Here is an 18,537-nt window from a genome sequence, read left to right on the forward strand (position 1 = left end):
TTGAAATCTGGAATTGATAACCTCTACCTTTGTTGTTCTTTCACAAGATTGCTTTGGTTATTCAGGATCTCTTACGATTCCACACAAATTTTAGTATTATTTGTTATAGTTCCATGAAAACTGCTGTTGGTATTTTGACTGTTGGGACTGTACTGAATCTGTAGCTTGCCTTGGGTAGTATGAACATTTTGACAATATTAATTCTTCCAATCCATGAGCATGGAATTGGAAGAATTAATATTGTCAAAATGTTCCATTTGTCTTCTCTTCTAGTTCTTTTATCAGTGTTTTATAGTTTTCAGAATACAGGTCTTTCACCTTCTTGGTTAAATTTATTCCTGAGTGTGGTGCCTGGGTGGGTCAGCTGAGTGTCCAACTCTCAGTTTTGGCTCTGGTCACAATCTCATGGTTCATAAGTTTGAGCCCTGCTTCAAGCTATGCTCTGACAGCATGGAGCCTGCTTGGGATTATCCCTCTCTCCATCTCTCCCTCTCTCTCTCTCAAAATAAATGAATTAACATTTTTTTTAAAGTTTATTCCTGGATATTTTATTCTTTTTCATACATTTGTAAATGAAATTGTTTCCTTAATTTCTCTTTCTGCCATTTCTTTATTAGTATATTGAAACACAACAAATTTCTGCACATTAACTTTGTATCTAAAACTTTACTGAATTCATTACTTCTAATAATTTTTTGGTGAAATCTTTAGGGTTTTCTAAGTATAATACCATGTCATCTGCAAATAGTGACAGTTTAACTTCTTCCTTACCAATATGGATGCCTCATCAGGGAAATGCAAATCAAAACCACAATGAGGTTATCACCTTACACCTGTCAGAGTAGCTAAAATCAAAGAGACAAGAAATAGTAAGTGTTGGTAAGGATACGGAGAAAAAAGAATCCTTGTGCATGGTTGGTAGGAATGTAAACGGTACAGCCACTGTAGAAAACAGTATGGAAGTTCCTCAAAAAATTAAGAATAGAATACTATATGATCTAATAATCCCACTACTGGGTATTTACCCCAAAGAAAATGAAAGCACTAATTCTAAGAGATATATGCAGCTCTACATTTACCACAGCATTATTTACAACAGCCAAGATATGGAAGCAACCCATCTATCTACTGATAGATGAATGGATAAAAATATGTATACGTGTGTGTACACACACACACACACACACACACACACACAGGAATATTATGCAGCCATAAAAAGGGATGGGATCCTGCCATTTGTAACTACATGGATGGACCAGAGGGTATTATGCTAGGTGAAATAGGTCAGACAGAGAAAAATACATATGATTTCATATATATGTAGAATCTAAAAAACAAAACAAATGGATAAACAAGTAAAGAAACAGACCTATAAATAGACAACAAACTGATGGTTGCCAGAAGGATGGTGGGTGAGGAATGGGCAAAATAGTAAGGGGAGTGGGAGATAAAGGCTTCCAGTTATAGAACGAGTAAGTCACAGGGATGCAGGGTACAGCACAGGTAATACAGTCAATGGTGTGGGAATAACGCCGTACAATGGAGATGGTTAATGGATAATGGATAGAGGTACTGATTACTGTGTTCTATACCTGAAGCTAATATAACATTGTGTGTCAACTATACCCAAATAACTTCGTAAAAAAAGAGTAATTACTGTAATTGGGACCGATTGTACCTACAAATTTCCATGAGTTTATGATACCCAAGAAATTAGTTATCTGTCCCCACCTAAGATAGCTAATAAACTAACCAAATGTGGTAATTAAAAGAAAAAAATCAAGCATTTTATTACAGTAACTAAATAACTCCAGCTGATAAATAAAAGCTGTATGTAACATAAGAATTCAAGTTAACCAATATAGATGGGATGACAGAATTAGAAAATTATAATTTTGCAACTCCTAATGAAATCACAAATTCATCTGTAAAACCATTACATGAGTGGTTGATGGGGGACTAGATCTTATGAGGCCAATGTAACACAAAATAGATTTACTACACAAAGTAACAAAGACTAGGGAAAAGGGAATGTAACTTTACAGTGGAGGAGTTATATTGTCATCTCTCTAATCCAATGTGTCCACTTCATTTTCACACAGAAGACTGATCTTAGCATTAGTAATGGTTGGATAACCAGGTATTGTGTCTTTCCTTTTACAACGTGAAGTATACACATCACCTATTATGTAACTGTATCAGTGGGAATTCTATAGGAACTAACCTCCTCTCTTCAGCAAGTTACTGTCATGAAAAAAAAGGCCTTGTTCTAGACTGAAAGACTTTAGGGACATAACAACCAGATGCAATGCCCAGTCATAGATAAGATCATACTTTGTAAATAGGTTGCAAAAGGCATTTTTAGGACAACTGGGGACATCTGAATATAGACTGGGTAATAGAAGATATTAAGAAATTACTACTAGGTATGAAATGAAATAAGGACTGTAGTCTACTTTAGAAAGCTATTGTGTTTTTAGTTAAAAAAAAAGGGGGGGGCGGGGGAAAAGACATTTGCCCACAAGAACAGGGAGAATAGAAAAGCAAATAATAGCAACAAAATTCTGAAAGCTGGAAGACAGTTGGATGAACAGTAACTGAGCAGACCAAGGCCAAATCTTACGATGGTTGTAAGAAAAAATCTGAGTTCATCAATTTACATTACACGATACTCAAAGGGCTCAAGGATTTATACCAGTTAACCAGGCAAACGGGAATCAAAGAGGGAGAAATGACTGTTTAAGGAATAGTCAGATCCCAAGGTGTTTTCCCCAACTCTATGCCATTATGGGAAACAAATTTAGAGGTTTCTATTTAAATTACTTCAAGCTAACATAAACACAAATGACTAGGAGTTTATTTTATTCTCTGAGGAAGTAAAGAAAAGAGTCTCTAGATGGGATTTACCTGAAAGGTGAAAGGCAGAGGATTAAATGAACATATACACACTGAATACTGAGATCCCTAGCAAACTAGCTCCCAGGAACCCCTGACTCCTAGGAAGCAGACTGGTGAGTCTTTTGTGGGAAATCATACCAGCTGAAAAGATTCCAAAGACCCTAACGCTGGTTGTTCTTCAACAAATGGTCCAGACTTCAGAGAGGCTTATAGTCAACACACTCCTAACTACATTCTTAGAGCATCCAAAGGGGTTTTTAGTCCTTCACTTGTAACCAGAACGGATTACCAAATAGCCAAGAAAAACCTCTGACACAATGGTTCTCAACATTGCCTGTACATGGAAATCATTTAGGAAGCTTTTCAAAATATTGATGCCTGGATCCCAACTCCATTTAATTGTTCTGGGGTGGGACCTATGTATTGGGATTTTTTAAAAATCCGTGTGTTATCATTCTGTGCAGCCAAGTTTAAGAACCACAGCTCTAACCCTGCATCAATGAAGACAAGACAGTTTTACATGTATAAACATTCAGCAAACAAAAAGAAACTCCTGGAAAGTTAATATGTGCTGACTGAACTAAAATATTCAATAGAAGGTTTTGGAGATTAACTGAGAAAATCTCCCAGAATGTAGAGCAAAAACACACACAAAAATAAGAAAATCATAAGATCAGTCCAGAAATTCCAGAAAAAGAAAACAGGAAAATTGGAGAGGTCAGTAATACAAAAGACTTCAACAGCAATGTTGGAAACTAGAAAAACAATGCTGTTAAAATTATTAAGAAAAAATTTAATTTTTTTTTAAATGTTGATTTATTTTTTAGAGAGAGAAAGCCAGAGTGTGAGTGGGGGAGGGGCACAGAGAGAGGGAGACACAGACTTTGAAGCAGGCTCCAGGCTCCGAGCCATCAGCACAGAGCCTGATGCGGAGCTCGAACTCACGAACCATGAGATCATGACCTGAGCCAAAGTTGGATGCTTGACTGACTCAGCCACCCAGGCGCCCCTGAATTATTATTTTCAACCTAAAAATTTCACACTCAACGAAACTATCAAACAAATGTGAGGATAAAATAAAGACATTTTCAGACATGGATGGATTCACAAATGCCTCATTTTCAAGAAGTTACTAGAGGAATTGGTGAATTCCATTTCTCAAGACTTACTCGTGTTCTTGCTCATAAGAATCTGTAAAATCACTGGGAAGCTGAAACCAGACTATGTGGACCCAAGACTCTACATTCAGCTTATCTTCTCCAGGGAGACTTCAACCCAGAGACAGTCAGAGCTTTCCTTTTTTGACTTTTACTAATTACTATTCTTTTATTTTTTACTAATTTTTATTAATTAGAATAATAAAATATTTTGGGGAAAAATACTTATCTTAGAATACCTTATGTCAATCTAGAACACATATTCAAATATTGAATTAAACATATGTTGAAATAAACTGATAAAGTGAAGAGAAACAAAGAGAAATTGAAACTAGATTTTAATAGTAAAACCCCATTCACTTATAAAATTCAATCTCCATAAGAAAGAATGTTATAATCATATAATGTTGCAATGAAAATTAAAAGTTTATGGCAATGTATCATTTTGTATTGCAGTATTGTTTACTAACCTCTGATTCATCACCCTTCTCTCTATAAGCAGTAGCAATACTGGTCTGAACAGCCTTAATCCATGCCTGGCGCAGTTTTTCAGAATCTGCCTGAAGCATACAACTTCTAAAAGGAAATAACATTGTTTTCTCAGACACTAAATTAACCCCCCAAAATAATAATAAGATTTATTTCACTATTTAATAATCTTCTAACAAAAAGTAATTCCACTGAAATATTTTATTTCATTTATCTTTAGGACAGAGTATATTCATGAAGAAATCAAGGTACCAATAAAATATAAAATAAACCGCCTATTAAAAAAAAATGACAAATTCCTGTACATTAAAAAAAAAAAAACTTTAAATTTACCAAATATAACACCAAGGCTAGAAATATGAAATAATTATCAAAGAAATTGATCTGACATATGACTTCAGTTCATCATCCTGACAGCTAAAAAGTTTTCATATGGCTACATCAATAATCATTATGGAATTTAAAGAAAATGATACTGGGTAGAGGTTACATAAACATCTGACTGTAATACTTGTAATCACTAATTATGAAAATTTACCTTTAAAGCACTTTGTTCCTCTTTAGCACAGATAACATCGCAAGTAAAACCCAAATCTTTCTCTACTCAGTAAAGTTCTTTAAGACAAACTATACAAACACAAAAGGAACTCTCATTCTTTAGAACCACTTACTTTGTTGGAGAGACTACCTCAAAGCAGAAACGTCGTTCTATGTCTTCACAGTGTTTCACTGTGCACAGCCTTAGATCTTCCACTACCACGGTGGGGTTATCCTACAATAAGGAAATAAAACTCCCAGGTTTATCAACTTAGTTTTTAAACACAACTACCGATAATAACATACTTAAAAATATTACTTGGAATAAATGGGTCGTCAAATTTTAAAGATTTATATTTCATCTTATTTAAGATTAAAAATAGGAGTTATCAACAGAGATACAACTAATAAAGGTAACTCTGTCCTGTTCATAATTTTATGAGTTTCATAAAATGGCTGCACAAGGATTAAGTGAAAATACATATAAAGAGCTTAATTTAAAACTTGGTAATTAATTAATAGGTGCTCAATAAATGTTAGCATCCTATAAATTTTAAATTTCTTCCTTTTTCTTTCATATCCATTACTTTCCTGGTCCCCCCTCACATATAATAAAAGCTACTTTCCTCAAAAAAGAAGACTTTAATAGGCAAGTCTTAAGTAACTAAAAAAAAAAAAAAAAAAAAAAAAGCCTATTTACATTCTTCTTTAAATACCTAAGAAAATGAGAAAGAATCTATCATTTTTCTAGTACTTAACAAAAATATAAACTCAAAATCAAGTTTATCAGACCAGAAGAAACCATGAACTAATGAGTTAGAACAAAGGGCTTGTGTGGAATAAGCCTGCAAGCACAAAACCGAGCAAACAAAATGTCAGATTGTGTATCTCTAGAGTAAAGTGAGTATTTAAAATGTACAGTTGTATACTTCATTCACAAAGACTCACAGGTAAAATTCAGGTCATCAATTAACTAATGGAGTTTTTTTCTTAATTAGTTTTAACATTCTCAAGTCTCATGTAATCTTAGTATGTCTTTCTGATAAACAAAAATTCCTTGCCCTTAAAATAAGGTTCAAGAAAAGAAATGTATAAAAATAACATTAACAAATTTAGAGGTTTCTATTTCAATTACTTCAAGCTAACATTTTAATGTCATTTTTTATCATTTCCATATTATCACCTTTGGCCCTAAGGTGATATTTATTAAAAGGCATCTTTTCCTTCGGCATCAAAATAGTACTATGGAATGGCAGTATTGCTCCTGTCATACTGCTGGTCAAAGAAACGTGAAGAAACAAAAGTAATAATCCTGGGACACAGAAACACCCATCTCAAAACTGTAAGTTAAGAATTCAGCATTCAAAACCACTCTGCTGTTAAGGAGATACTGATACTTTCCACTTTTGAGTCCTCTTACACACACCTAAACATAAGACTAATGAACGATAATTTTGCATGCAGGAGTATTTACAAGATGAACAGACAGAGAACTAAAACTGAAGACTCACTGGGCTTTCACTTCATTAACAAAGCACCTACCTTAAACTTTTTCTGGTATACCAGCTGATTGTTCTGTATTGAAAACCAGCGTCTAAATAAATAAAAATAGATTAGGTTTTCATAAACATAATTTATGTCAGTTGTTAGAAATAAAATATTTGGGAAAGCACTAGAAAATCAGTTTATGTTAATTATGTTTTGAGAAGTACATTGTTTTGTTTTGTTTTATATAGACTGATGTCAATGAGATAATTATGGAAAGTAAAGAACAATTTTAAATAATTTTAAAACCACAGATTAGGAAAATAAGATTACTGTATTTTGATTCATTTTATCTCAGAAATTTATATCCTAATAACAGCAGTTATCCTTTATGCTATCACGAAAAAATAATTGTTTTAAAGTAAAATTTTAGTTTGAGGTTACTCAAAAAGAACTAAAATCTTTCCCCCAAAAGAACTGCTTCTATTATAAAGTAGAAAGAAATTTATGTTGTAAATAAGACTATCCATTTGTACACAGTAAAACACTGAAATAAATGGTGCTTTGTTTTCAACCTTTCTGCAGCTAATTCAGCAAGCATTTGATTTGTTAACCAAAACAAGAAATTAAATCAATTTAGAAGTGATATCCAACAAGAGATAATCGCCAATTCACTTGACCTCACTTTAATATAAAATATTTCTAAGCAGAATAATCACAATTATTACTAAAAATGATTCACCTATTTATACTGTTCTGCTCATTCTTATAAATTATTACACAAACAATTTACTTGCAATCTTCTTTAGAAGAAAAAGCTAAGCTATATATGGCATACTGACTAATTCTAATTTATTAAAACAGTAAAAGATCCTAAAGACTTACAAAAAAAAAAAAAAAATCACAGCCAAAGCCATTCATAAAAGGAAGCAAAAATTCTCATCAAGCATGAAAGGTAAAACTATTTGAGTCATTGTTTTAAAATTAGTTTCAATGTGAGATGATTTCTATTGTAAACATTAGTTATTAATCTATTAGCAGATAGAGATTCTACCTTTTCATTGATACTAATGCAAAGCACTGGAAATTGTATTTAGACACATTGAGAATTTCTATTTTAAAAAATTAAGTTAATTCTCCAAAGCTGAGAAAATGATTAGATGCTTTTCTATTTTTAAGCTAGACAGATAGTTAGGTTTTCTTTCTTGCTACTTAAAAAAGGTTATCACCTTTACCATTAAAATAGAGATCTGTTAAATAAGCATCTAGTTAAAACCAAGTGAGTTGCCTCTAAATGCAAATCATCAAGAGGCAGGCCAGAAAAGGAAGAACTTCAGGGTTTCTTTGCTTTGGGACACAAGGTTAGTTAGAAATGTTAAAAGGAAATACCTGTAAATAAACAACATGGTGCAGCCCTGCCATGTGGGATGACATGCAATGGAAACAGTCTGTGATAGTGACTAAAGTGTTCTGTGAGAAATCATTCGAAGTAGGGTGACCTATACTAATAATAATTCTTACGGTTTATAGTATAGTGATCATATTATAGAATTTGATAAAAAACTAATTTTACTGCACAATGGAAAAACACCCACATAGCCACTGAAACTTTTCATGCTTCTGAGGTCTTTAAAAAAGGAATTTCTTTTCAACTGCTGTATCTTAGGATAATAACCTCTAAAAATAACAAAACAGCACATAAAAACTTTTTTGGTCAGAGACCACTTCCTCTGGTCATTAACTGTTCAGATCATGTGTATTACTGAAACTCAGTTCCCCTGCTATCTATCTTTTGCTGGGGGACTTGCTCACATAAGCATTTTTTTGTACACTCAGGGAAGACACTATAAATTCATCTTAATTTTGACATTTCCTAAGGAACAAAATCATAATGTACCTCACTAGAAAAAAAATTCAATTACTAAGATCTGTATGTCGTATGACACTGTCTCTCCTCCTCTGCCATTAAAAAAAAAGACAAAAGAGCTAACTTACACTCATTTACATTGATCAAAACTTTAATCAAGTAAAATGGAATATAATTTTTAATTGTTCCTATAGATTAATCCTAGTTATTATTAACATCTCTAATAAAAGGAAAAATGAGACAGTTCATAGCCAGTGAATAGAATAAAATACTTAATATTTCAAGCTCATACTATCTGTAATTTGGAGGCACCTCAAAAGACAAACTATAAAAAAGACAAACTTTAGAAAGCACTGTGCTGACACTTACACTATATTCTACAAAATTCAAATGCGGACCACAAAGCCAAAAAACTATTTGTATACAGGAAATTTTCTTGGGGCACCTGGGTGGCTCAGTCAGTTAAGCATCTGACTCTTAATTTCAACTCAGGCTGTAATCTCACGTTTTGTGGGATTGAGCCCCATGTCAGGCTCCGTGCTGACAGCATGGAGCCTGCTTGGGATAGTCACTCTCTCTGTCTCTCTCTCTCTCAATAAATAAATAAACAAACAAAAAAAACAATGAAAAAGGAAAATTTACTTGGTTCATTAAGAAATAATACACCACTTTATATCCATTCCAAATTGAACTAACTCAATAAAGATCTTAGACCAAAGTACTAAATTCATGAACAATTTGATATTATTGATTTTCAAATATCTATGAGAGCTTCCAGATAACAAAACAGGGGGTAAAGGAAAAAATATATTAAAAAATAAATCCAGTGTCTTTTACCATGTTTGATCACTAGTCCTCAAACTGTATTTGAAACCAAGAATATAATGTAAAAGTCAAACTTCTAAATCTGTATAAGCTTTCTCACTAAAACTGTAAAAATGACAGATTTATGCACATATTCATATATGTGTCAAATAGGTGAATATTTAACACAATTTAAAGCTTGAGCATGTAAGGTTACTGTCTTTCAAATGCAATCTAATTTTTCCCAAGGGAAAAGACCAAAATGTTAAATCTCTAAAAACTGACAATGGTTCCTTTCAATAAAACTAATATGAGGGGCACCTGGGTGGCTCAGTCAGTTAAGCATCTAACTTCAGCTCAGGTAATGATCTCATGGTTCCTGGGTTCGAGGTCCGCATTGGGCTCTGTGCTGACAGCTCAGAGCCTAGAGCCTGCTTCAGATTGTGTCTCCTTCTCTCTCTGCCCTTCCCCACTTACGTCTGTCTCTCTCTCAAAAATAAACATTAAAAAAATTTTTTTCTAACTAATATGACTATTACCAAAAAGACTAATTCCTAGTTATTGTTTAAAAATTTGGAAAGTATTTACTAGCTTATTTCCCTTAAAAAAAAAAAAAGATATGAAGGCGTTCATATTACTAATCTATTATCTTCATTGGGTATCTATAAATATATCAAATGTTCTTTTCCAGATTAAAACAAATTGAGAAGATGGGCATTGAAAGGATAATTCCACTTCTCAAATATGTTTATGTTTCCTTCCCAATTTAAAACATGAGACATTATATCCATTGCAAGTAATCCAACTGAAATGCAGGTTAATTATGAGCTTTCTCGTGCCAAAGAGGAAACTGGAGTAAGGCAGGAATGAGGGGAAGGAAGCCATTTGGTACCTGATATGATCGGGCTTTTTCCTGTCATGTGAAAAAATGGGGTAGGATTAAAACATAAAGGAAAGGTGGTAAAAGAATGAAAACGCAAATGTGCAAAATAAGCAAAGGACTGGCATGATATGAAAATAAAGCAAGAATTAAAGAAACAAGCTTAAGCTCATAACCTAACAAAACAGTCAAAAATATCTGTTGCATTTTGTTCTCAATTCATACATGTATGCATTTACACAGGTAATTCCAACTCTTATGACTCTGAAATGCTAACATTTCAGAAATATTCAAAAATTTTCTTCAATTATTATGGTATAAATAGTTCTGGTAGGACTTAGTACACTTGGGCATATGTTTACTATTATTTTTATGCCTCTATGGTGATAGCTATAAAATATAAACAGTACTTTTCCTCATCTTAATAAGTTGCTCCTAAAAAATTAAGGAAAATAATCACTATATATATATATATATATATATATATATATATATATATCTTCATAAACCTGAAACAAATGAAAACTTTTCATAAGGAAAATTGGATCACTAATTAAGAATTTCAAAGATTATAAAATATTATTAGCCAACTAAACCTACCTCCCACCTGTTCTCCCCCTTTTCATCAATGATAGCAGAGACTCAAAGGCCACATATATGAGTATCTTTATTTTTTTAAGAGTATCTTTAATACACACATACAATTCTTATTTTGTAACAAAAAGCCAATAAAAATAAAACATGTATCTGTGCCTGCAATATCTAGAGTAAGACACTGCATAATACATCTTATACTTTTAGTTATATTTTCTATCTCATTCAACAACGACTGAGCATAGTTTGTAATTATTCAGCTTCTTTATTCATTTTACTAGCTTACTACTAAATAATCTTAGTATTTCATTATTTTCCTACTTCATTCTTCTTTTCAGAATTTATCATAAAAAGCAACAGACATATAGGTACGAGTAATCCATCTGGCACTGATTTGAGCCTAAGGTGAAGCTGCCACATTGAGAAGATGGCCTGATATGGAAAGATAATTTTGGTACGTCTTACATGTCTTCAGAAAAATATATATTATAGACATAAAAAATCTTAAGAGACACTACAAACTAGAAACCTGAAACCAACCAGAAACAAACACAACAATTCACATAACACAAACCCCTCACTGCTTACACTCTTTCAATCACATCACACAAAATATGATTTCTTCAGTTAAATTTCAAATTATAGAATGATGTTTAGATTTTATGAAGCACAAGGACAGGTTTTAAAACTACCTGGGAATTCCTAACCAAATGCATTTACCTCAGGAAGGAAGTCTTTTTTAAAAGTTGGCTTAAAGAAAAAAAATAATAAATAAATAAATAAATAAATAAACAAACAAACAAACAAATAAATGAAAGTTGGCTTAAAGAAAAAAAAGTTAGCTTAAACAGATGATGGGAATTATTAAGGAGGGCACTTGTGATGAGCACTGGGTGTTGTATGAAGCGTGGAATCACTAAATTGTACATCTGAAATTAATACTACACCGTATGTTAACTAACTGGAATTTAAATAAAAACTAACCTATTAACTAACTAAATAAATAAATGTTGGCTCTGAAAATATTACATGCCTCTATTCCATGAACAATAGATGATGGCAAATTTGCCATCATATAATTAGTACCCTACAGTGACTACAAAGAAAATGTTCCCTAAAACTAATCCAGAGACAATGTAAAGAAGATACTTAAACAGTAGGTAGAAAAATCTTTATGCTTGAATAGCTGGAATCCTAGATTTTTAAAGTTAAGGCACAAATATCACAAATGCAGTCTTTTATTCCAAGTCTAATAGAATATATTAACAAGCTAGATCGAGTACTAATTAGAGAAGTAGGGCAGACTCCAAAGTCATATATAAGTAAAGAGAAAGTATTTGCAAATATTTCCTGAAATTAGATTTTTTGTAAATTTCATGTAAGAAATTTAAGATATATTCCAAGCTTTTAAAATGAAAAGCATTAGAATATTCTAAATAACATTTAGTAGAGTTCTTTCTTCTCTCTTTCACAGTTACTGAACTATAACCTAGAAAATATCTAAAACTTCTGTTACAAGATTTAGATTCTTGTTTTTGTGAAGACTTTTATATAATGTTTATATGCTATATTCCTTAGAAGACTGCTTTTTACTAGTATTTTCATGAAAATGATCTTTTAAAAGGCATATGAAAATGAAATAATTTGCTATTCATAATTTTTCCTAATAATGTAAATAGACTAGGAAGTTTTTTAAAAGTTTTTAAGCTATTTTTAAAATATTTGACATATTGTTTCATCAAAACACAAATTTATATGGAATTTCCATAGCAAATTTTTTTTTTTTTAACATTTATTTATTTTTGAGACAGAGAGAGACAGAGCATGAACGGGGGAGGGGCAGAGAGAGAGGGAGACACAGAATCGGAAGCAGGCTCCAGGCTCTGAGCCATCAGCCCAGAGCCCGACGCGGGGCTCGAACTCACGGACTGCGAGATCGTGACCTGAGCTGAAGTCGGACGCTCAACCGACTGAGCCACCCAGGCGCCCCAGCAAATTTTTTTTTTAAATGCCAGGTTTCGGGCCTCGGTCTTGTCACAAACCAGCTGCGTAATCAATGAACAACCATCTCTCTGCACCTTCATTTCTTTACTAAAACTTAGGGTGTTGAAATACGATCCATGATTCTCATCAGTAATGTCATCCCACTACAATTAGATGGTAGCTCCTTTAAAAAGCAGCTTCATTTCCAAAGGCATGGTCTCTTTCACTTTACACGTGGAAGATAACAGGTCTACAATTCAGAATTTAATAGTTATTCCCTACTTGATTTTAGTTAGTTACATTTTATTATCTATGCCAATTAATAGAATTCATGAAACAAAAAATTAAAAACGAAAGGTCCGTGCTTATGGGATGCCTGGGTGGCTCAGTCAGTTAAGCATCCAACTTGGGCTCAGGTCATGATCTCAATGGTTTGTGAGTTTGAGCCCACGTCGGGCTCTGTGCTGACAGCTCAGAGCCTGGAGCCTGCTTGGATTCTGTGTCTCCCTCTCTCTCTGCCCCTCCCCTGCTTGCTCTCTGTCTCTGTCTGTCTGTCTGTCTGTCTCTCTCTCTCTCTCTCTCTCAAAAATAAATAAATATTAAGATTTTTTTTAAAAAAATGAAAGGTCCATGCTTAAATCAGTATTAATTTTCTCCTATTGCCCTAAATGGCAATACAATTTTCCACTAACACTTACTGTGCTTCATTTTGAAGTCTGAGATCATTTCTCATTGGAGTAGTCCATGGAACATCATTTCATTTCTTCTTAACATAATGGTATAGGTTCTATGGATTTATTGTATTTTCACTGTGTTAAACTTTAAGTAGGTTGTTTTGAAATCTGAAGGTTAAAATTCAATTCTACCATTACCTCATGAAACCGTACTGGTTGAGAAATCTTTCTTTATTACAAAAATTTGACACACTATTTTTTACTTTAATTTCCTATTCTAGCTATGGAAATTTGTCAGGAAAAACTTAAAAGATTATTGTCTTAATTTTTACACCTTAGAAAACAGAATTTTAATTTCTTATTTTCACTTTATAATAGTTAAAAATATTATTTCTAACCAAACCACTTAGTTGGTCCTTCTGGTTCAGACATTATTTTAGAAGTTATACATAATTCAAAATGGCTTAATATCAAATATAATCACTTTCCAGTTTATATTCATTCTCAGATAAAGAAAAATTATTTCAAATAAAACACACCCCATTCATTTAAATATCTGGCAATATCAAATGCTAGGGAAAGGCTCAACGAATCACTGACATTTGAAAATACCAGTGAATGTTTTTCCACATAACCTCATCACCAAGAAATCAAAGTAAGTGGGAGCCCATTTTAATATTTTAAATATGCAAGAATAATAGTTTTCCATTTAAATTAGCAAAGATGTATACTACATTAAACTTACCAAGAAAATTCTATTATTTTGCTAATGTCCATTTTTTTTAAGAAAAGAAAATAATATTCTCTATCATCAAATGAATTTACATCTTGTTCAAGTAGCAAATAAAATAAACACATTCAGCCAATAATATAATAGTAAATCAATTCACCAGAGCCTAATGTTACTCTCAATTATTACAAAATAGTTCTATTTTGGGGGAGTTTTTTGCAAAAACAAAAACAAAAACAAAAAGGAGGCATCCTTGAATAAAAGACTAATCACTACTATTTGGAAGTATAATCCTGAGTCAACACAATCTTTTTTTATTCTTTAATGTCTGAAATTATTTTACTTTATTAGATTAATACACAGAAAAATATAATTAAATATTTAATATATATATTTAACAGATATTTGCTGGATTAATATCTTTTAAAAATCAGTTTAGCAGAAAAAGAAAAAGAAAGCCAAGTTTTTGGTCATTGTCAAGTTTAGAATACAGGAGCCCCGACTGCCACACACACCATACCAAGTATATGTGCTGCCAAAGTGAGCACCACACTTCACATTTAAAAACAAGCCCATTTCTTAAAAGTCCTGGTTAAAGTTATTACAAAGATCAAAAACTCAGGATCATCTGGCTTAAAAATTCATAAGCAAACAGTAAATTAAAATGTATATAAACATCTTACAGAGAGGAACCCAAAGGAGAAAACAATTTGTGCTTCCTGGTTTAAACTTTGCTTAATTTTAGATTTTAGAATTAGTGCTATCATTTTTCACTTGCTTCTTAGGGTCCCCTTTCTTAGAAGGGAGACTTATCTTTAATGGACTGGGTTCAAGAATGCTACTGTAGACTGTGAATTTAAAGAATTAGGAAAGAAAGAGTTGGCCAAATCACAGGGAAGGTCAGAAAACTGAGACTATGGAAATCAAGACTAGTTTTTGAAATATATTACCTGTTCCAAGTTTTGAAGGCATTGCTGGCTCGTTTGAACAGATATCCTTCCATAACAATGCCATTTGCAGCATCTACATTATATTCTAACTTAGAATCATCACTGGAGAAATCCTAAACAAAATAAAAAAGGTCATACGATTACCAAATTTATCATAGAGAAACAGCACAAATCATAGAAAAGTTTTGTATTAAGATAGTATATTAGCAGTATTCATAACAAAAGAGGAGACTTAATTATTATAATGACAATGTAAAAACACAGATGATTATACAAAATACACTCTGAAAGAGAAAACAATAGAACTTGATTTATACACTGATTAAAGGCACAAAATAATATGCATACAAATAGACAAAAGGGACAACTAAATACTATATGTGATGTCTTATTTAAAATGTTTTCATTTTAGAGGTGCATGGGTGGCTCAGTCGGTTGAGCATCCAACTTTGGCTCAGGTCACAATCTCATATTTCATGGGTTCAAGCCCCGCGTTGAGCTCTGTGCTGATAGCTCGGAGCCTGGAGCCTACTTAGGATTCCTGTCTCCCTCTCCCTGTGCCTGTTCCCTGTTTGTGCTCTCTCTCAAAAATAAATAAAAATTAAGAAAAAATAAAATGGTTTCATTTTATCCTAACATTGTATTGTGATGTGTGTAACAATTTCTTTTTAAAGTAATATAAGGGCGGGGTGCCTGGGTGGCTCAGTCGGTTAAGAGTTCGACTTTGGCTCAGGTCATGATCTCACGGTCCGTGAGTTCGAGCCCGGCATCGGGCTCTGTTCTGATGGCTCAGAGCCTGGAGCCTGCTTCCGATTCTGTGTCTCCCTCTCTCTCTGCCCCTCCCCCGTTCATGCTCTGTCTCTCTCTGTCTCAAAAATAAATAAAAATGTTAAAAAAAAATTTAAAAAAATAAAATAAAATAAAGTAATATAAGGGCTCCTGGGTGGCTCAGTCAGATGGGCGTCCAACTTCTGCTTAGGTCATGATCTCACACTTTGTGAGTCTGAGCCCCACATCAGGCTCCGAGCTGACAGCCTGGAGCCTGCTTCAGATTCTGTGTCTCCCTCTCTCTCTCTGTCCCTTCCCCACTCGTGCGCTCTCCCTCTCTCAGAAACAAATAAATAGAATGAATGAATGAATGAATGAATGAATAAATAAATAAATAATAAAAATTAAAAAGTAATATAGATATATTTAAATTGGGACACTCAAATCTATCTCTATTCTCTAAGTATATTACTATTACGGTATTTTTTAATCTGATAGTAGTAATAACTCCACTATTAGGGAGTTCAGAAGTAGAATAAAGGCTTTTTTCCCTAAAATAAAATTTTGTTTTGCAAAGAAGACCTACAGTTTGAAGTGCTGTACCGTACAGTTTAAGTTTGAAGTGCTGAGCTCACTTTTTCATGAGGATTATGGAATCCCTCATAATCTTCTGTCATTCTACTCTTCACTTGAATGCAATTCAAACTTACAATTTTCCTCTAAGGATTCATGAAGTTTTGAAATCAGAAGTGTTATATTTAAAATATTTCCTGATGAACTTACAAAGTCATTTGTATAAAACTGCAAGACTGCTGTTACCCGTTTTAAAACTTTAAAAAATCAGTCTCAGAACTTTCAAAATTACAGCTGGACCAATAATCAAAGTTAGAGTGCTATCCTTTTAGGGAATAGTAAACTTTCTGTCTTGAAAAAGATTCTGGCAGAAGCTAGATGACCACCTGCCAAAAATGCTGGGATGTGAGGGTCCTCCACTGGAGGGGAGGCAGAGGGAGAATTACCCAGGGGTCTTCCAAATTTAAGAGTCTACAAAGGTGGAAAATGGAAATAGACTAAATTCAGGAAAACAAAATTCATTAAAAACAAAAACTCTGCTGACATCTTTCAAAATTTAACCATAAAAAGACATGATAATCTCGGGTGCCTGGCTGGCTCAGTTGGTAGAGCAAGCAGCTCTTCATCTCAAGGTTGTGAGTTCAAGCCCCACAGTGGGCATGGAAGGAAGGAAGGAAGGAAGGAAGGAAGGAAGGAAGGAAGGAAGGAAGGAAGGAAAGAAGGAAGGAAAGAAGGGAAGAAGGAAGGAAAGAAGGAGGGAGGGAAGGAAGGAAGGAGGGAAGGAGGAAAGGAAGGAAAGAGGGAAGGAGGGAAGGAAGGAAGGAAGAAAGAAAAATTAAAAAGACATGATAATCCAAAATAATCAAATGAAACAGAATCTGGGAGTGTCTGGGTGGCTCAGTAGGTTAAGTGTCCAACTCTGGATTTCAGCTCAGGTCATGATCTCATGGTTTGTGGAACTGAGCTCTGTGTTGGGCTCTGGGCTAACAGAGCTGAGCCTGCTTGGGATTCTCTCTCTCTCTCTCTGCCCTCCCCTCCCACATGCAATCTTTGTCTCTAAAATAAATAAACTTAAAAAAATTGAAACAGAATCTGTAAGTGAATTGCTACACTTTCTCCTACATTGTCTTTGAAAAAAAATTTAGGAAAACTTTAATGCCCTCATTTAAAATTTATTTGAGGGGCGCCTGGGTGGCGCAGTCGGTTAAGCGTCTGACTTCAGCCAGGTCACGATCTCGCGGTCCGTGAGTTCGAGCCCCACGTCAGGCTCTGGGCTGATGGCTCAGAGCCTGGAGCCTGTTTCCGATTCTGTGTCTCCCTCTCTCTCTGCCCCTCCCCCGTTCATGCTCTGTCTCTCTCTGTCCCAAAAAAAATAAATAAACGTTGAAAAAAAAAATTTTTTTTTAAATAAAATAAAATAAAATTTATTTGAGGTGGGAGTGCCTGGGTGGCTCAGTCAGTTAAGCATCCAACTCGGTTTCGGCTCAGGTCACGATCTCACAGTTAATGGATTCAAGCCCCACATGGGGCTCTGCGCTGTCGGTGCAGAGCCTGCTTAGGATTCTCTCTTTCTCCTTCTCTCTGCATGTCCCTTGCTCACTCACTCACTCTCTCTCAAGGTAAATAAACATTTTTTAAAATTATAAATAAATAATATTTGAGGCTATAATTTAATTAGACAAGCAGGATGCCAGCAATAGTTACAACTGAGTTTGGCAACATTCTAAAGGTTTCATTTGTAATGCTGGCAGTTTTTTAATAACCTTGATGCTACTTAAAACATTAAAATATGACCTCCTTGATATATAGAGCATTATAAGTATTTTTCTAATTTTCAACTATATTTCTTGAGGTAAGTCTTCAATTTAATTACTATTAAATCAATTAATATTGTATAGTGTTAAAATGTGACAGATCATAATTTTATAATGAAGCAACTAATAACACTGTATAAATTATATACTATAATTTAAATATATTGATGAACTGTCAAAATAGAAAGGAATACTCAAAAGCAAAAGATTAAGTGAAAATTGGAAGCCGAAGAGGTAAGCAGATCAAAGAAGCCAGATTTCACCTTAAGGGCATTTGCTTCATCAAAACTTGAAGCTTTGGTGTGGGGAAGAGAAGGCAAGACCAAGATTG

The 18,537-nt window shown here is 33.6% G+C and overlaps 1 protein-coding gene across 1 annotated transcript in view; it reads right to left on the bottom strand.

The window, feature by feature from the left end:
* The window catches only part of ACAP2 (ArfGAP with coiled-coil, ankyrin repeat and PH domains 2), a 155,707-nt gene that overhangs the window by 26,309 nt on the left and 110,861 nt on the right, over positions 1 to 18,537 (bottom strand). The window contains exons 10-13 of the mRNA XM_030328638.1: positions 15,052 to 15,164; positions 6,627 to 6,678; positions 5,219 to 5,319; positions 4,529 to 4,634 (exon numbers count right to left, since the gene is read on the bottom strand). Coding sequence (XP_030184498.1) covers positions 4,529 to 4,634; positions 5,219 to 5,319; positions 6,627 to 6,678; positions 15,052 to 15,164 — 372 coding nt within the window. The remainder of the gene's footprint in view (positions 1 to 4,528; positions 4,635 to 5,218; positions 5,320 to 6,626; positions 6,679 to 15,051; positions 15,165 to 18,537) is intronic.

This window comes from Lynx canadensis, chromosome C2 (assembly GCF_007474595.2).
Source record: "Lynx canadensis isolate LIC74 chromosome C2, mLynCan4.pri.v2, whole genome shotgun sequence".
Lineage (NCBI taxonomy): Eukaryota > Metazoa > Chordata > Mammalia > Carnivora > Felidae > Lynx > Lynx canadensis.